Below are 20,224 nucleotides of genomic sequence, written 5' to 3' on the forward strand. Positions count from 1 at the left end.
CGAAGTTACATGCTATATCGTAGTCATAGCCAATCTTCATCTCACTTCCCTCTCCAGCGACAACAGAGACCTGATTAGCAAAGGTTGATTTACTAAATGAGCCGATAAAACCAGAAACAGTAGAAGGAATTCAATATTTGCAATGAAAGACACCCAGTTGTTGAAGTTAACGATAAGTTCATTGCAAATAGCATCAATTTGTCTGGTATACATCTAATTACTGGCCCTAATATGGCTGAAAAAAGCACTTTCTTGAGGCAAAACGCTCTCATCGCAATTTTAGCTCATATGGATTCATTTGTGCCAGCAGATAGTGCACATATTGGAGTGAATGATAAGATATTCAGCAGGGTTGGCGCAACGGATAATATAACGGCTGGTTATTCCACCTTCATGGTGGAGATGATTGAAACAGCAACCATAGTCAACCAAGCAACAGACCGTTCCTTGGTAATACTTGATGAAATTGGTAGAGGAACAGGAGTGTATAATGGCTTATCTATTGCTCAGGCGGTAATTGAACATATTCACAATGTAAATAAGTGCCGCGCTATCTCTGCAACTCATTATACTAAAGTAAGCAAATACTTGAAAAGTGTCAAGTGTTTCTGTGTGAGAATAAAAGAATGGAAAGAGGAGGTGATCTTTCTACATGAAGTAGTTGAGGGCGTTGCAGATGAGTCATATGGAACACTTGATGCTAGTACACATAGGGAAGCATTATTGCTGCTTAAGGAAAGCTCCAATTATTTGATATATAAACACAAAGTTATGAAACAAGCATTCTCTTCTTCAGCGGACAATCGTAGTTTTAGTCAGAGCAAATTGAACATTGAAAATTATTTACTAAAAAAAAAAAAAAAAATAAAATTGATGTGGAAAACGAATGAATTACTTTGCGAAGTGTAAAGTAAGTTTAATTGAAAAGATAAATAAAATAATCTCTAATATGGTAATAACTATAGCCAGTGCAGTAGCAGAGGTTGAACGAATGTCTATTTTGTTGAGCCAAGTAAAGCATGAAACTCTACTAACAATGCAAGTTCTAAACGAGCATAAGCCCCATTCTAATGCACCTTTACACCACTCATGGATAAAACCTACAGTAAGTATTGCAAGAAATATCATCATAGACCAAAATCCACAATAGCTTATTTTAGATAAAGAAATAGCGCAAGGAAAAAGAAAAGCAATTTCTAAGTCAAATATCATAAATAATATTGAAACTAAATAAAACTTAATGTCAAAATTTTTTCTTGCTCTTGATAAAGGGTTAAAACCGCACTCATATGTAGAAAGTTTTTCACTATCTGGTTTGCTTATTGCAAGAAACATAGGCAATACACCCAAAGCAAGAGATAGTATAATTGACACGCAGATAAAAATTGCTATAGCTAAATATTCACTCATTTAATAAAACTCGTAGAAAGCAACACTACAAATTTACATGCTTTCCTAATCTTTTATCACCTAAAATATCCATATGAAAGTGCGGCACAACTTGTTCCCCGTTTCACCGCAGTTAGTAACTAATCTATATCCTGTTTTTTTCTAGGTTATATTTATAAGTTATCTCTCTTACAGTTTTAAAGAAGCCTACTATTTCCTCCGCAGAAGCTTTAAAAATAAAATCATCATATGAAATATATTGACTTTTCGTTACAACTAAAATGTGAAATGGTGCATCAGGATACTTATCGTAAAATGCCAAGACATCCTCATCCTCATAAACCTTCTTGCAACTCACCCCTTAATATTTGAGCAAAGATGTTATTGCTATCATAGTATTTATTGCACATGCTTTAGAGGCACGACCACCTTTTTCTCTTCCTGGGTTCAGAACAGGTGTAGATGAAGGGCTCTCCATTTTACTGTTAGAGACATCTTCTTCAAAGCGTAGCCTTCTGCCCTTTATGTCCCCTACCAGATGTTTTACCTTTACCACAACCAATACCTCTAACTATTAATTTAGGCTTTTTTTTCTTCGATAATTCAGTAAATATAGAGTTTAACTTTATAACATTATTCATACTTTACCTGTTTCCGACTACCTCGCCAATCTTTTTACTCCTTTTGTTCGCTACTTGACGAGGAGATAACATATTATCAAAGACCTGTACATATAATACTGCACATATAACGTTATGAGGATTATTCGATCTAGTAGATTTAGATACTACATCTTTTATGCCCAACACCTCAAAAACCGACCAATCGATCCCCCAGCAATAATGCCTGTTCCAGCTCTAGCTGCTCTTAAAACTATTTCACCAGAGCAAAATTTAGCCTTAATATCATGGTGCAAAGTTCTACCTTCACGTAAATACACTCTAATCACCGATTTTTTTGCAGCATTTACAGCTTTTATCCTCCTATAGGAGGAATTAATGCAAAGCATTACTTATAAATTCTTTTACAGTTTCATAATTATTAGTTTCGCAGCGGTTGTAACATAATTCACTATTTTCTTTTGTATTTTTATGTTAACTGTAAAATTCTTTTCTTGAGAAAGGCAGCTAACAAGCAGTTGTTGTCAGTAAATCTTCAGCTACAAATATTTAAGAAATCCACCAAGTAAGAAAAAGACAAAAGAAGCCCTAGTTAATATCTATTTAAAAACACTAGCGTTTTTTTATGTTTTAAATACTTAATAATCGCGACTTAGTTTTTTTTTATTGCAACTAACCTTTAGTCATAAATGTTTTAGAAATTTACTAGGCAAAAAAAGGCAAAAGATATATTGTGGTAGATAGTATTTATTCTCTAATCCTGCAAATTAGCATATTATACTCCTAAACGCTTTATAAGCGAGTTTCAACTTATATAGGTAAAAAATTAGAAATATTGTGAAGACATAAGGTAATATAGTGCAAAAAATTAAACATAAGATGCTAACTATATAACACTTTATTATTTTAATCTGCACAGATTGAAGGTAACTTAATACCTCCAGTATCAGGATAAGGGGGCTAGCGAGGTTTGTTTTTTAATTGCATATTTTTTCTTAAGTAGTTAAATGGCCATTTTGCAATGAATTTTGTCAGTAACCACACTAAGTTTCTTGGTTGCTATGCATCAAAATTCAGCAGCTATATATAACTTGAATTTATTTATGGTGTGCATTATGAGGTTGTCTTTCTTAGATTCAAAAATTACTGTCTACTTTACTCCATGAGAAGATTATGCTCAGCAAGTAATTAATACAATAGATCAATCTGAGAAATCCATTTTGGTTCAATAATACAAATTTACTCTTGAGAAAGTGGCTAATTCTCTAGTTGAAGCAAAAAAACGTAGCGTTGATATTAAAATTATTCTAGATAAATCATAGCACATTCAAGACATAGTGTTATGCACAAGTTATTTGAAGAAGGAATACCAATTTGGATTGATTACAATCCAGAAATCGCTCATAATAGAATATTAATTATGATGACCACAAGGTTATTACAGGGTCGTCCAATCTCAGTGATACAGCTGAAGAAAGAAATGCTGAAAAATTACTAACTATTGCGAGTGGGCGGTGCTGGTGGGAAAGCTGTGAACAACATGATCCAGTCTATTTTGCAAGGAGTGAATTTTGTTGTAGCAAATACCGATGCTCAAGCACTAGAAAAATCATTATGTGATAAGAAAATTCAGTTAGGTATTAATTTAACTAAGGGTCTTGGTGCTGGTGCTTTGCCTGATGTTGGCAAGAATGCAGCAGAAGAGTCAATGATGAGATAGATTATGGAGCATATAAAAGATAGCCATATGCTGGAGCATATGCTGAAGCATTATGGAGCATATAAAAGATAGCCATATGCCTCAAAATTGACATTCAAATCAGCTGGCAACTTCTTCACTATATCGTGTAAAGTATGTGCTGAAACTTTTACTTCTCCTTCTGTTGACACATCTGCAGCAAGTGAAGCAAATATTGAAATATCAAGATCAGTAGCCATTAATTTTATGCTGCCATGTTGTGCTTTAATATTTATACACGCCAAGATATCTATTGCATTACGCCTTTCGACCACTCCACTTACTCTGGACAGCGTACTTAAAAGATTTGTACGGCCTATGCTAAAACGCATTTGCTTACATACAGAGAACTTTGTTTTTTGATTTCTACATCTATACCCCAACCTGTGACATTATCTATTCTTAAAAAATATTTCAAATGATATCCACATTCTACGTAAAGTGAAGTGCTTATTTATATTTTTACCGGAAGAGTGGTTTTTATACTATGGTTTAGCCTGAGATTACAACAGTTCACTTTACATAGCTGAAGCTCGAGCTTAGCATCTGGGTTGTGAAAGTAAAGCCTGGCTACGCACGTAATTTTCTTTTTCCACAAAGGAAAGCAGTGTAAGCAACCAAGGAAAGCATAGCAAAACTGGAGGAGCAGCGTTCCTTTCTAGAAGAGGAAAATATAAGAAAATTGGATTTGGCAAGTGAGCTAGCAGCTTCTCTTGCTGGTAAGTTTGTAATATTGGTAAAGCAAGCTTCTGAGGATAGTAGCTTTCACGCAAGAATAACACTACAAGATAAGGATACGGCTATAAACTAAGCGAACTTTTAAATAGTAAATTCTATAAAGATAACAAAATCACTGATTTTTCAATATTAGATAATGATGACAGAAAAATTACAAATGTTTATGTTATTGAGAGTGGTGACGGTAAAAAAGTTAGAGTCAGATGTTATGACTTAGCTAATTCTTCTCTATGTGAATGTGAATTGCAGTTTAAATGGTACATCAATGGAAAAAAATGCAACATTGCATAGAGTTCTGAATTCTTTTCGCATGTCCAGGATAAGATTTTTTTACCGAAACTACTGCTATTCTATAGGAACAACCCTCTGGCCTTATAGCTAAAACAAAAACAAAATGCAATACCTCAAAAACAACTTTTTTAATATCTCCAATATGCACGTTAACTAAAATTTAGCATAGAGGTTTTTCATTTTTCACCCATGTTATAACCCCAATATTCATTCCATGGAAGTAAAATTTTTCTATGATTAGACAATAAAATATTTTATTATTTACTAGAATAGTAATAATAGTTACTGACACCAATATCAATTTATAGTATAAGTAATATTGTTTAGTTCTAAATGTATGGATTTTAGTTTCTCTCACAATTGATTTAGTACTGCAGGCAGTACAAATTCAAAAAATAACGATCGGATCACAGAATCTATAATAGAAGATGATGATGAGTTTGAGATTATTGATGAGTTTATAAGTCTTTGTGATTCAAATAAAACATATTCTTTATCTTCTTCTTACCAAATAGATGAAAGTATTGTAGGAACAGATGGGTAGAGTATGCCATAAAAGAGAAAAGAGATGTAACTGTTGCCATCATGGGTGGAAGGGTAGCAGAAGAGATAAGCGATGCATCTTCGAATATAAAACAAACGTCTGACTTATCACGTGCCATGGTGACAAAATGAGGCATGAGTGACGAAGTAGGACCAGTATGTCACAGAATGTACATAGTTGTGACATAGTTTCTGAGGACACTCTGAAACTTAGAGATGAAGAAGTAAGTCTTGGTGTTATGAAAAGACAAGATATAGTGAAATGAAAGATATATTAATAACGAAAGCAAAGAGAAAGAAAATCCTCCTTCTCTCTCTCTCTCTCTCTCTCTCTCTCCCTCTCCCATATAGGTTATATTGAACAATTTTCAGTTAATCAATGTTAAACTAATAGCAATTCTCAAAAGTAGTAGGAAAGCAAATTGATTTGTTGCCTATAGCACTTATAAGTTCTTGAGTAAGCTTAAAAGTTCTTTATTTGTCTAGCTTTTAGCTGATAATAGAATTAGCATAATTTATTTAATAGTGAAATGAATATAATTAATAAAAAACATTGTTAATAGCAACTCTTACTTTGTTGTTGTCACGACAGTCTGGCGCAAGTGAAACAAAAGGATTTTACCTGAGTGGCAGGTATTATAGTCGATTTTTTTGCCAGCATGGGTAAGTTAAAACTAAAATCTGAAGATGCTAATTATAGAATTGCAACAGATTTTTGGAGGTATACCAGAAGAATTGTATCACCTGGATAAACATAGCTGAGCTATAGTCCACCTTTTGCTGCAAGTATGGCATTTGGCAACCACAAAGTTGAATTAGAGGCACTTAAATAAAATTAAAATTGATAATTTACAACCAATTTCCTTGTTAAATGTACGAAAACTATTACAAATTTTAAAATTTTTAAAAAATTCAAAATTTAAATTTGAAATAAAATTTAATTTTAATTCTTAAATTGAAAGTTTTATTAATTTTGCTGATGATTTTTTGCGCAAAACTTAATTACAAAAACGTATTTTAATATTTAAACTATAAAATGACCACACCATATATGAACCGCCCTGGTGCAATGCATATAACATAATCAATTAAGTTCAAAATATTGCTATTTTTAGTAGTTTTGGCACTTAATTAAAATAAAAATTGATAATTTAGAACCAATTTCCTTTTTTAATGTATGAAAACTATCACAAATTTTAAAATTTTTAAAAAATTCAAAATTTAAATTTGAAATAAAATTTAATTTTAATTCTTAAATTGAATTAAAACCATTACTAATTCAAAGTTTTATTAATTTTGCTGATGAATTCTTGCGCAAAACTTCATTACAAAATTTTAATTCTTAATTTGAATTTAATTAATTTCACTTCTCTAATATTAAAAAAAATTTTGATTAATTTCATTTCTCTAATATTAAAAAAGAACTTAGTTATTAAAGTTTATTTTCTTATAATTGATTAATTTGTGTGCATTGCATAGGTGCTGGTCGCATACATCGTGGTCATTTGATCAGCAGAAATATTAAAATAAGCTTTAATAATTGAGTTTTAATCGATATTTGATTAGCAAAACTAATTAAATTTTTAATTCTTGACGGTTTTAATTCATTCTCACAATTATAATTAATTTTTATTTCAAATTTAAAATTTAAATTTTATGAAAATTCATCAATTTATTAGAATTTTGCATATTAATCTACATAATAAATTCTAGCAATATCAAAAATTTATTTTAATTAATTTTTAATATATATATATAAATATAAAAAAATGTCAAGTCATTTAAAAAAGTAGATATTTTGAACTTAACTGAGTAATTTTTATGCATTGCATGGGTACTGGTCACATACATTGTGGTCATTTGACCAGCATAAATATTAAAATAAACTTTAATAATTAAGTTTTAACCAATATTTGATTAGTAAAACTGATTAAATTTTTAATTTGTCACGTTTTCAATTCATTCTAACAATTAAAAATAATTTTTATTTCAAATATAAATATCAAATTTTAAGAAAATCGTATAATTTTTAAAAGTGTTTGTATATTAAACTGTGAAATAAATCCCGGGTTGATCAAAATTTATTTTAATTAGATATTAAAATGTTAAAAAATATTAGATCGTTAAAAAAAAAAAGATATTTTGAACTTAATTGATTAATTTTTATCCATTGCATGGTACTGGTCATATACATTGTGGTCATTTGGTCAGCACAAATAATTAAATAAACTTTAATAATTGAGTTCTGAATGATATTTCAGTAGCAAAATTAAATAAATTCACTGTTTTAATTCATTCTTACAATTATAATTTGCGACAACTGCTTACTCCTTATAGGTATTGCGATTTTTAATGTTCACGCTGAGAATAGAAATGATGAGCGGAGGGAAGAAATCGTAAGTTCTCTTAGGCAGTGAGCTTTCTGCTGTGGTAGTAAATTCTATTTCTCTTGTCAGCTGGCTACCATCCGTTTCCCGAAAGAGACAAAAAAAAGAAAAAATTTTTTAGAAGAAAAAAGGCCTTTGTGGACCAGTTTTGATAAAATTCTTTATCTCTACAAATCGTTCACATGAGATTTACAACATAACTGAAAACATCAGAATGGAAAAAGAAACAAAAGCAGCTTTTTCAAAGTTAATCATTCAGACAAGCAAGAGATGTCTTGTCGAGCCAAAACAACAAAAAGTGAGGAGAAGCCTAAAATAAGCTCCAACAAAGCTGGATTCATCGATTTAGCACATCATATCCTATCTTTCGACAGATCCATGTCTTGAGTCCTAAAAATTTTGAAGTGAACTTGTCTAAATTACAGGAAGCAAAGAGCAAACATATCCAACAGCGTAAAGCGTTAGGTCGCAAAAGTAATATATGTGATGAAACGATCCGGAAAATTTGCACAAAGCTTGGAACATCCGAGAATAAAAGAAAGAAACGAAATTTAAAATCTACGATGCTCTGAATGATGGATGTATTTGTGGAAATTTTTTCGTTGAACAGGAATCGGGAGATTGGCACTTACGAGATTAATTTTTGAATAGAAATAAAAAAATAAATTGAAAATCTCATTCTGATTACAAATCCTTCAGAACGCTTCATTCTTTTCACCGCTATCAATGTGATTAACATGTTTTTTTCTTTCAGTAAGTATTTTTTTCAAATAAGAGCAATCAAATAAGTATTACCTGCTCAGAACTTTATCTAATTAATTCCTTCAATTAATTTTCATAATGCGACAGAAAGATATGGGAAATCTAAGCTGTGAAATATTTATTTCTTTGGGAATTATTTTCTTGCCAAATCATCTTCTTGACCTGCCAACTCGGTAACTGACCAGTCATCCCACAATCATCAAGCGAATCATCCCACAATTCATAATGCTTAATAATGCGTACTATATGATGTTAAATTTAAGCTAAAATTAGTAAATATGCAAATTTCAGCATCAGTTCGTCTTGGCATGGGCGACTTCATTTTCTATAGTTTGCTGGTAGATAAAGCCTCCGCGACACGTAATACAATGTGCGTTGCTGACTCAATGGCTGGCTGACTGGCTGGCTGGCATACTCACCCTGGCAGTACTGTCTAGCTACGATGAACCCACTACAGCACTATCTGTTCCGATCGATTACCATCGCTGTACTGCTACATTCTGCTACATTTATCTGTTCGTCGAACCATTCCATAATCGCATAGTGATGAGCACAAAATTATTTACCTCTAGACAAAACAGAACTGTCTCCACCATATGACTTCTCCAGTTGCAGGCAAGTTCATCAGTTCATAAATTTGATACATGCCAAAGATCATAAGGGATCATCTTAGTGACAGCATATTTTGCATTAAAAAACAATACAATGGAATCAACGCTACATTATGAAAGAAATAACGAATAAATAAAAGAAAGTGAGAATGCAATCAACAATGCCAAATTTAAGAATAAACTTTAAAATCGAAGATGAAACGAAGGAGTCAAAAAGTAAGCAATATAAACTAATTAAAAATGCAATACATTCTAGGTATAAATAAATGAAGCGACAAATACTATTATTATTATTATTATTATTAAAAATCCAACACTTTAAAAGTCAAAGAGTAAAACAGTTGAATTAAATCCTTGCTGAACACCCCGATGCTGAATTCATCAAAGTTGAAGTGATACAGCCAAACATTACGCCTAAATAATTAAGTTGCAATTCAAAGCAACATAACAGCCAAAAAAATCCACTATTACTAGAAAGTTCAATCTGTATTAATATTAGATTTAAAACTGAATGTTTCGTAAAATGTGAACCGAGGAAAGTTAGGCAATGAATCATTAAATTTCATCTTATAAATGTTTCGTATAATATCAATTGATTCAGATAATGAAACTTAACTATTACATACTTCTCTCAAAACTTTACTTCGCCGTAATAACTATTACAAGTACCGATTATCCTCCAACTTGAAATTACTATTTTACATGTTTTTTGAAAAAAGCTTTCAGAAAAAAAATCCGAAAAGATTATGCTTCAAAGTGTTAAGGAAAACAAAGAACAAATAATTTAACCTATTGTGAAAAGTTTTCTAGAAAATTCCAAGAGAAGGAATATCGATTGCCAAAAACCAATCGATTGGTAACCATAACTGCATGAGATCCAAGCAAAAAAAAAAAAAATAAATAAATAAATAAAAACAAAAAGACACAAAAAAGAAACAAAAGAATGATTGATGATGATGATTTCGATAAGAATGAGACGTTGGTCATGGTCGTTTAATAGAAATACATGTAGAAATAACATTAACATAGTTCACAGTAATATTTTTGTTTCCGAAACTGTACTTTCCTTTTTGTTATTCAGGTAAATGAGATTAAAGCTTGTCTTTATTTTAGTTCGAAGAAGTTTCGGTAGAATTTATACTTTCTAACTTAACTGCTCACGTCCGCTTACGCCGTCAACTCTGCTTTCCGATCAGTCTAATCATAGAGAGGATAGCAGTTTTCATAAAATTTAAAAGAAGGAAATTCGCAAATGGTACATGAACCGTGAAACGTTATGGACGTAGCTAACAAATCATATTTGAAATTTTGAACTAGATATGAAGGGATTTTAACCACGGTAATTGCTATTCCTGCAATAGCTGCAACTGTTTTCAAAGTCCGACAGTCAGGGTTAGAGGCATGATAATGCTAGCAACAGAACTAAATCTGCTAACAATTTCGTCTTATCAGTGCCACTTACTCTGTCTGCAAGTACTGCACATGAGAGTGAAAAATCTATATCTAGTAAAAATACCGTAATGACAGCTCAGTCTTAAACATTTTTTACTTCTGATAAAATAAAAAACCAACCATACTTTTGGATCCTCCCCGACTTCTTTTAATATAACAGTATGACACTCTCTGCACGTCCATAATGTGTTGACTATATCATCTAAACCTTTTAAGTCTATTCTCGCCACCACAGCATTAATCCCTTGTTTGACCAAGGGAAAATCTAGTACTTGGATCTGTGTGCTTGATTAGTATGTACTCGCGTTCAGTCAACATGAAAACATTTTGGTAGACACTAGTAGCTTTTAGATTTGACAAAAAAATCTGTGTTGATGTTTGCTGTACATTTATATTACTAATAGTACTTTTGCTTGCATCTTCAACGCTCTGAATAGCAAAAACCACAAAGGCATTTAATTTTCTCATCACTTTCAACCAGTCCTTTATCTTAGATGCAAAAAGAGGATTATATATTAATGTCCATACCTCATTAAGGACGATAATAGATGGAGTGCCATCAAGAGATATACTAATCCTGTGAAATAATAAGTCAAGACCAACCCCAGAGCAACGGGATCTTTCAGTAAGCTAGCCATTTCAAAGCCAAATGCTCTTGCTTTTGAAAAATCTATCAAATCTTTATTGTTATCAAATACTGCAGCATGAGAGCTATTACCATGCCACATAGATATCACTCCAGCTAGAGTATCAGAACCTGCAAGTCCTAAAAATGGTACTAGGTTTCTGAAGGATCTATCTTCCTTTCATAATTTAAAATTTCCTTCAATTATTTATCATTATTTAACTATTATATGGTTAAATTTCTATTTTGTGTACTGTTATTGCCGCTAATAATAAATACTAATAATAAATATATTAAAGCATAATGAAAATTTATCTAAAAATCCTTGAGTATTTTCAGAACTTAGCTAAAATTTTTTTGACACCTCCTGATTATTTCTGTTGTCAGGAGGTGTCAAAATTGCGCCTCGAAAAGTTGTAGTCTCAAACTGTGGATGGTAATCTATGGCAAAACAGCCAAGAGGGACAAGAATTTTAAAAGAATATTCTAAAATTAAGAATGATATAGAGTCATTTTCAAAGCTAGAAAGTGATTATAACGATGCTATCAGTTTAATGAAATCCACTATTGATGAAAACGATGAAGAGTTTTTCTCTGAAATTGAAAATGAATTATTAAAATCAGAGAAATTAGTCAAGCGTAAAGAAACAAATTTCTTATTTACTGGTGGAGCAAATAATACTGATTGCTTTTAGAAATCCACTCAGGAACAGAGAGCGATGATTGGACTGAAATGTTGATGTGTATTTGATAGATATTAATATCTATTCGATATTAACCCAGGGTTTCTTTTGCCTTCTTCATTTGATTAAAAATTTAACTAATTTTATCATGATGCTTGTCCCGCATTCATTCAAGTAGCGTAACAATTCACCAACGCATTCATTCAAATAACAATTCCTCTCAAAAAAAGAAAAAAAAAATGAGTTGGCTTTTTTGTCGTAATCCACGATAATTAAAACATTATTTAAAAAGGGATGACAATGGAATATGAAGAATGGAAAGAAATATTAAGTGCAATCGATAAGGAAACAATTAAGTAAAGATAACGCAATTGCAAAAATAAAAGAGAATTTAAAAAAAAATGGATTTAAGTACATATGGAAGGAAACTAATTTTGATGTAAATCACTTATTTGCAGTGAAAAATGGACTATTGCATTTGCTGTTCACAATAATCTAAAAAGTGTGGTGAAAGCTTTATTTGGGTGGAAGGAATTGATATTAATTAATGCAGTGGACAAAGATACATTTGGCTGTTAAGAAGTCATATTGATATAGTGAAAAATCCGTTAGAAGGAAATGTCAATGTAGATGATGATGAAGATAAATGCACTCCTTCACATTGTATCAAGGGTGCACAGGCAACGGAGACTCTAATAGAAGCAGGCGCAAATGTTAATGCAGACGATAAAGATAAATGCACTCCCTCACATGTATCACGGGCGTACAGACAGCAGAAACTAATAGAAGCAGGGGTATCGGGCCAGAAATTATGGAAGCGGTACTGTCGATGCTGCGCGAAGCAGAGGCAAAGATTTCAATAGATGTTATTGAAATAGGAGAGCGTGACCATAACGATCATAGCCTGCTCTTTTCTCAGAATCAGATAGGACTTCATACGCAGCTGTTATTTCATTAAATTTCTCCTCTGCTTCTTTATTGCCAGGATTCCTATCTGGATGATACTTTAACGCTAATTTTTTATATGCTTTTTTTATCTCATCAGTACTAGCATTTCTATCTACCCCCAGCAGCTTATAGTAGTCTTTTTTACTCATATATAACAGTTCAGTATTTAATTTTTAAAGACAGGTATTGCATATATCAATTTCAAGTGTGGCATCTGTTTCCTATCTAGACAAGAACATAGTGCACTAATAATACCGAAAGCAAATTCTTCTCACAACCTTTGTGTTAAACGAGTAAAATTACCATATTTCGTACATCTCAAGTAATTGCATGAAAGGTATTACCAAGCCCAGAACTAACAGGAGAACTAAAGTAAACTTATGAAATAAAATTGGAATTTCAATCAGGTCAGTGAAAAATTTTTGCCAGCACCAATTTTACAAATTCTCTCATTTTATAGCTTGTAAAAGTATAGGGTATAGTACAGCATGATGTTATTAACATGGTAGCAAATAAAAATACAAGTATTAAAGAGAATTTTAATAAATATATGCACAATGGAGTTGAAATTTCGTTTGTGGAAAGAGGTTATTGGGCAATTCACTTAACAAAGCTAACGCATTTTAGCTTGTAGCTAGTTCTTTAGCTACTCTTACGTTACTTGCATCTGTAACATTTGCTGCATTTTCTAGTGTACCTCTTCCTCTAGCCTTTACTTTAGCTATGTTGTCTGTTTTAGCAGCTATACTTTCACATAAAATAACTAGTAGTAATAAGAAAAGGAGAACTGAGAGAGATGAGGTTACTAAAGGAGGGCAAGAACTAGAAAATAATTCTAGAGAAGGAAACTGGGAAAGCCGCAAGCAAACTAATGAAGAAGTTGAAGAATCTATTAAACCAGAAAAGTAGAGAGCTAATTAGTGTAAAACAACAGTTAGATAATACTGTATAAAGAGTTAAGTAATAGAGATGGTAAAATCAAAAAGCTAGAGAATAAAATAATAGAGTTAAACGACAAAATAGCTGTAATTGTGGGTGCCTCAAACAAGAATACAGAAAAATTAAGTAGTCAGTTGAATTTGGCTCAAGGAAAGTCTAATGTGGAACTGAAAACGCAGTTCTTCGCAAGGAAAAAGAATTCTTAGAGTACAAATTGGAAGGTAAAATAGACTATATAGCTGAAATATTGCAATGTAAAGACAAATTGGGAAAAGTAACAATCAACGAGATTAATGAAAACTAAGAAAGATTGCATGATATAGACAAACAGTTGCAAGAGCAAGTAAATAATCTAGATAGAACAGAAAAATCTACAGCAGAATTGGAGAGAAAAATACAAGAACATAAAGAAGAATTTATGAAAAAAGAAAAAAAAGCAAACGACTGGAAGAGACAAACACCGTGCTTACAAAAAATAACAAAACTCTTTTTGATAGGCAAAAAAGAATAACCACTCTGATATGTCAGATTGTAAGTTTTATTGAATAAAAAAGAAAAATTTAAAAAATCTTTATAATAATGTATAAAAAGTAAGACTTTCATAAGTGTACTAACAATTAAAAAGGTTGTAAAGAACTTTAAAACTTTACTTTAGAAGTCAAAAATGCAGCAGAAGAGCTTGGCATACTCATAGAAAGTAAAGAAAGTACTTCATGAGGAATAGAGTAACATGGATAATCCGTAGAGGTTATTAAGTAGCTTAGGCTTGACTAATTATAATAATCTACGTGAGTTTACCTATTACAGTATAAGAATTGTGGTAGTACATTTGCAGACATGGCTTCTTGTACTCTACGTTATGCTTTGCTCTGAAGCGTTTGCTTACCTGGTGTGACTCTAACTTATTTTAAAGCCGAGCTTACCTCCTCAACTTAACTATTTCAACACATTCAAAATCAGAGTCCACTTTTACTTCAAGTTGCTTGTGAATATGCTTATTTACATTATTAGCAAACCTGCCTCTAATTAGGACATCCTCCCTGATGTCACAGAAAGAAATATAGTATTATTTGAATTAAGGTGGAATTTTACATCATTTTTGCAATCTTTCAGATATATATCCCTCCGAAAATCTGGTATTTTTCTCTGTATAGCCTTTTTAGGATTTATTCGACAGAATTCTCAAAAAAAAATATGTCTATTTCTTTAGGTACACTTGATGGAATTATGATATCGTCATTAATTCTGTTTTCTTTTAGAGAAAAAAGTTCAATGTATGTCCTTTTTTTACTGTGTTTTTCAAAGTATTTAGGGAGATACATATTAAGATACTCAGAATGTAGTTCTATACGATTTTTTTACTTATATTCTGGATTAAATATATATTTATTGCCATTTTGCTTAAGCTTACATGTTTTAAATTTACCGAGTTCAGTATTGAAATTTCCTGGTTCAATCTCAAAAGCAAGTGCCATCGCCAATTGTTGTGTCCTCGCATTTGGTAAATGGACCGATTTTAGCACCAGGTCCTATTCTTACTCCAGGGTTCGTATGGTGTTGGGATTTCAAGGCTCTTTGGTGCAATAATAGAAGCTTTCCATGATGATAAAGGAATTACCTGGCCAAAAGCAGTGGCTCCTTTCAGGGTTGGGTTAATCAACTTACAGACAAAAACGGCTGAATATGTAGAGATTGCAAATAAAATATACAGTACTTTAAAAAGTGACGAAGTGTTTCATAATGATACAGAAGGAAGTATAGGAGTAAGATTTGCTAAGATGGACCTCATAGGCTTGCCATGGCAAATAATTGTTGGGAAGAAAGCAGTAAGTGAAAATATAATTGAAATAAAAAATAGAGCAACTGGAAAGGTAAAGGAAGTGCAGATTGAAGAAGCAATAAACTACTTTAACGTAAAATGATACGTGGTATCGGTACTGACATAGTATATACACCAAGAATACTAAGAATATTACAAAAATATGGGAAAAAATTCTTCAATAAAATCTATACCGAGCAGGAAATAGAGATAAGCAGAAAATACAACAGCCAAGAAATGCAAGCAAAGTATCGTGCTAAACGCTTTGCAGCAAAGGAAGCCTTTGTTAAGGCACTAGGTGGATTCAGCCATGGCATTATAATGAAAAATATAGAAATATACAATGACGTAAGAGGAAAGCCGCATCTTACTGTTAGCAAGAATTTCATCTTCAAAGACCACATGATTCATCTTTCTCTCAGTGACGATGGAGATTGCGCTACTGCGTTTGTTATAATTTACAGCTCACTTCCGTAACTGCTCAAATATTTGCTTTTCCCTATGCGACAGATTTAGTATTAAATTTCGAATTTAATGCACTCAAATACACGATTATTCCTAGCAGAATCATAAATATTGAAAGCAACTCCCATGGTTAAATCAAGCCACAAATAACCAACTTGATAATCTGGTTCACGAAAAAACTCAACCACAAAACGCACTGTTCCGTACCATAACTGCAATGCCAGTTAAAGTTAATGTGCCGTGATATAGTCTTATTCTAGTCAAAAAAAACAGTGAATTTGCAATTGCGAAAAATAACAATCCTTCAAAAAACGCCTCGTAAAGCTGACTTGGATGGCGCAGTAAATTATCACCACTCTCTGGAAATACCATGCCCCATGGCATAGTTGTAACCCTGCCAAACAACTCTCCGTTTACAAAATTGCCTATGAGGCCTAAAAACAAACCTATGGGAACTCCACAAGAAATTAGATCCAGTGTGTAAAATATAGGAATATTATATCTTCTAAACGAAACTCCTATAGCGCCACCGTGAAATGACATTCCTCCTTTCCAAGTCTTCAATATCTCAATAGGGTTGTTTATGTAGGAGATTGGATCGTATATTAACACAAAGCCAAGTCTGCCTCCAAGAATAATACCTATAATAGTGCTGTTAACAGTGAATCATAAAAATTCTTAGTAAATATTTTTTGCTCGTCCAACTTATGTAAATACCAATATGCAAAGACTATACCTAAAGTATAGAGACAGGACCGATGCTAAAAATTGCTGGACTTAAAGACATATTTTACTATAGGTTATTTTTAGACAATCTACTTTTTTCACGATTCCACTCTCTCTGCTTTATGGTTTCTCTTTTGTCATAAAGTTTTTTTCCTTTCACAATAGCAATTCTAGTTTTTACTAATCCTTTGTCATTAAAATAAATTGAAAGTGGCACAATAGTAACTCCAGCAGTCTTGATCTGACTGATTAATTTATTTATCTCTTTTTTATGCAGAAGCAATTTACGTTCCCTTTTCGGCTTATGTTTTTTTTTGTTTGCAGCTTTATATTTTGCAATGTGCATATTGTGCAGCCATATTTCACCATTTTTTTCAGTGACATAAGCATCAGAAATATTTACTTTTCTTTCTCTAAGAGATTTAACTTCACTACTTAAAAGGACCATACCTGCTTCAAACTCTTCTAGGATAAAGTATTCAAACCTTGCTTTTCTATTTTCTGCAATAACTTCCATATTTAAAAACATTCCTCAGACTTTAATATATACAGGATTTTTAGCTCTTGCAGCAATGTTAAAAAAATAATATTCTAAAATTCAAAACTCGTACGTTCAAGGCCTATCGGATAGGCTAGTGTAATCCGATATTTTTTGAGGTGCAAGACATAGTTGATTTTTAGTATAACTTTTAGCTGCAAATATTTAAGGAACTTACCAAGCAGAAAAAAAGGCAAAAAAAATCCAGAGTAGCTAGTTATCAACTCTTTACTTTAAAAATTTTGACGTTGGGTAATGCCTTAAGTGCTTTATAAGCGAGTTTCAGCTTATTAATCTGCTAAGATTAGAAAATTATATAAAATAACTCCATTTTCATGATAAGAGAACTAGCAAAATGTGTCAAGTAATTTTTGCATTTCTATGAGCTACTTGGATTCCTGAAATTACAATATTCATATAGTTGTGAGATCAGTGCTCTAATCGACATCCATAGGTTATTAACATAATCAATTTATAGAAGCGGATGTTATAGAAAAGGAAATATGTTTTAGAAAAAATAGAAAATCCTAGAGAGAATATAGCTTATGAGTTAGTAAATAATGAGAGTAAATTAACAAATGAAAATAAACAAAAAATTCTTGAGCTAGCAAAAAAAATAAAAAAAGAAGAAAATATTGCTAATATATTAAAGAAATCTGGTAACAACGCAAAGAAAATTTTGATAATTACGGTATCTTTCAATGATCAAGAAGAAAAGTAGGGGTTTTCTCTGCTGTACCCTGTCATATGCCATAAAAGTATCAAGGCTGTTAAAGATCTTTTAGAAGAAGCTAAAAAAAAGAGCTTTTAAAGGAAGTGCTGAGCGAGAAAATGACCGTAAAATTTTCAGGTGGTACCAATAGGAACTTATACTCCGCTTAATTATACCAGGAGAGAATCGAGATAAAATTTTTAATAGCAGCTAAAGATGAAAATATTTTGTTAATATTTTTAGTATAAAAATAACTATAGAGCAGCAAACCGTTTCCACTATTACCAAAAAAACTGCTAACAATACTGTAACTATTCCAGCTAATAACCCAGCTTCACACGAAAACGATAAAGATAGTCTTGATACAGCAACTGTAAAACATGACAGCAAAGTATTCTGCAATGAGAGAGCGTAGTATTAAAAATATCAAATATTATTTTGAACTCAATTGTTAAAATATCAATTAAAAATATCAATTAAAACTATTAAAAAATATCAATTCATTAAAAAAAATTAGTTATTTTGAATTCAATTCATAAATTTTATGCGTTGCATACGTACCAGTCACTTACGGTGTGGTCAATTGACAACATAAATAAGAAAATAAACTTTAATAACTTAGTTTTTTTTTTAATATTTGAGAAGTGAAATTAATAAAATTTTTAATTTGTCGTAGATTAAATTCATTTCTGCAGCTAAAATTAATTTTCATTTGAAATCTCAAGATCAAATTTTATGAAAATTTTATGATTTGCAATAAATCAAAACATTTTTTGTATATTAGACTACGAAACAATTTCTAGTAATAAAAAATTTTAATTAAATGTTAAAACTGTTAAAAAAATATATATTCATTAAAAAAGTTAGATATTTTGAGCTTAAATGATTAATTTATATGCATTGCATAGGTACTGGTTATTTACGACTGGTCATTTGATCGGCATAAATAATTAAATAATCATTCAAAATTAGGTTTTAAACAATGTTTTATTTGCAAAATTATTTAAATTTTTAACTTGCCACTGTTCTAAATCATTCTTACAATTGAAATTAATTTTTATTTCAAATCTAAATATCAAATTTTATGAAAATTCAATAATTTGTCAGAGTTTTGTATATTAAACTATAAAATAAATTCTAGCAATATCAAAAACTGATTTTATTTAAATGTTAAAATATTAAAAAAAAATCAAATCATTAAAAAAATTAGATAATTTGAACTTGATTGATTAATTTATAAGCGTTGCATAGGTACTGGTCAGTCACGGTGTGGTCAATTGGTCAGCATAAAATATTAAAAAAAACTTTAAAAAATAACTTTTAATCAACATTTTATTAGCAAAATTAATTAAATTCTTTGTTTGTCACGGTTTTATTTCATTCTTACAATTGTAATTAATTTATTTTCCAAATTTAAATACCATAATTTAAGAAAATTGTGCAATTTGTAAAAGTTTTTGCATAATAAACTATGAAATAAATGCCGGTGTTGTCAAATTTCAATTTAATTAAAATGTTAAAACTATTAAAAAATATCAATTCGTAAAGAAAATTTTGAGCTTAATTGACTAATTTATAAGCGTTGCATGGGTACTGGTCATTTATGGTGTGGTCAATTGGCAACATAAATAATAAAATAAACTTTAATAATTAAGCTTTAATCAATTTTTTATTAGCAAAATTAATTAAATTTTTAATTAATGACGGCTTTAATTCATTCTTACAGTTAGAATTAATTTTTATTTCTATTTTAAGTATCAAAATATAGGAAATTTGTACAATTTTGCGAAATGAATACATGTATTGTCAGAATTTATTTTAATTATACGTTAAAATATTTATAAATATCAATTCTTAAAAAAAAAAAAGTGGTATTTTGAACTTAATTGATTAATTTGTGTGCATTGCATAGGTACTGGTCACGTACCTCGTGGTCATTTGATCAGCATAAATAATTAAATAAACTTTAAGAATTGAGTTTTGATTAAAATTTCACTGGCGAAAATAATAAAATTTTTAATTAGTCATAGATCTAATTCATTTTTACAATTAATGCTAATTTTTAATTTAAATTTAAAATTGATTTCTATGAAAATCCTATAATTTGTAAGAATTTTTGCATAATAAACTGGAAAATAAACCCTACTATTATCAAATTTAATCTTAATTAAATGTTAAAAAATTAAGAAATATCAAAACATTAAAAAAATAGATATTTTGAACTTAATTAATTTATAA

At 30.8% G+C, this 20,224-nt stretch overlaps 4 protein-coding genes across 5 annotated transcripts; 2 read left to right on the top strand and 2 right to left on the bottom strand.

Moving 5' to 3' along the window:
- Window positions 1-142: 142 nt before the first annotated feature.
- Window positions 143-3,729, top strand: Bm17857 (Uncharacterized protein; the record flags this gene model as incomplete). Of its 2 annotated transcripts, none has more annotated exons than XM_043082618.1 (2): window positions 143-176; window positions 284-909. In XM_043082618.1, 2 exons carry the CDS (start codon window positions 143-145, stop codon window positions 907-909), a joined length of 660 nt encoding a protein of 219 aa, XP_042938552.1. The 2 variants fall into 2 exon arrangements, with proteins under 2 accessions (XP_042938552.1, XP_001895902.2); XM_001895867.2 differs by lacking the exon at window positions 143-176 and adding an exon at window positions 3,559-3,729 and having other exon boundaries at window positions 232-903.
- A 50-nt stretch (window positions 3,730-3,779) lies between these two features.
- On the bottom strand, window positions 3,780-11,259 carry Bm17858 (Uncharacterized protein; the record flags this gene model as incomplete). Its single annotated transcript, XM_043082619.1, has 2 exons — window positions 3,780-4,068; window positions 11,135-11,259. The coding sequence occupies 2 exons, from the start codon at window positions 11,257-11,259 to the stop codon at window positions 3,780-3,782; spliced, it is 414 nt and encodes a 137-aa protein (XP_042938553.1).
- Window positions 11,260-12,133: 874 nt separating this feature from the next.
- Bm17859 (Uncharacterized protein) lies at window positions 12,134-12,702 on the top strand (the record flags this gene model as incomplete). The annotated part of the gene is made up of 2 exons (XM_043082620.1): window positions 12,134-12,195; window positions 12,393-12,702. The coding sequence occupies 2 exons, from the start codon at window positions 12,134-12,136 to the stop codon at window positions 12,700-12,702; spliced, it is 372 nt and encodes a 123-aa protein (XP_042938554.1).
- A 3,361-nt stretch (window positions 12,703-16,063) lies between these two features.
- On the bottom strand, window positions 16,064-16,394 carry Bm17860 (Uncharacterized protein; the record flags this gene model as incomplete). Its single annotated transcript, XM_043082621.1, has 2 exons — window positions 16,064-16,222; window positions 16,380-16,394. 2 exons carry the CDS (start codon window positions 16,392-16,394, stop codon window positions 16,064-16,066), a joined length of 174 nt encoding a protein of 57 aa, XP_042938555.1.
- Between the last annotated feature and the right edge of the window lie 3,830 nt (window positions 16,395-20,224).

This window comes from Brugia malayi, assembly GCF_000002995.4.
Source record: "Brugia malayi strain FR3 genome assembly, contig: Bm_v4_Chr4_scaffold_001, whole genome shotgun sequence".
In the NCBI taxonomy this organism is placed as follows: domain Eukaryota; kingdom Metazoa; phylum Nematoda; class Chromadorea; order Rhabditida; family Onchocercidae; genus Brugia; species Brugia malayi.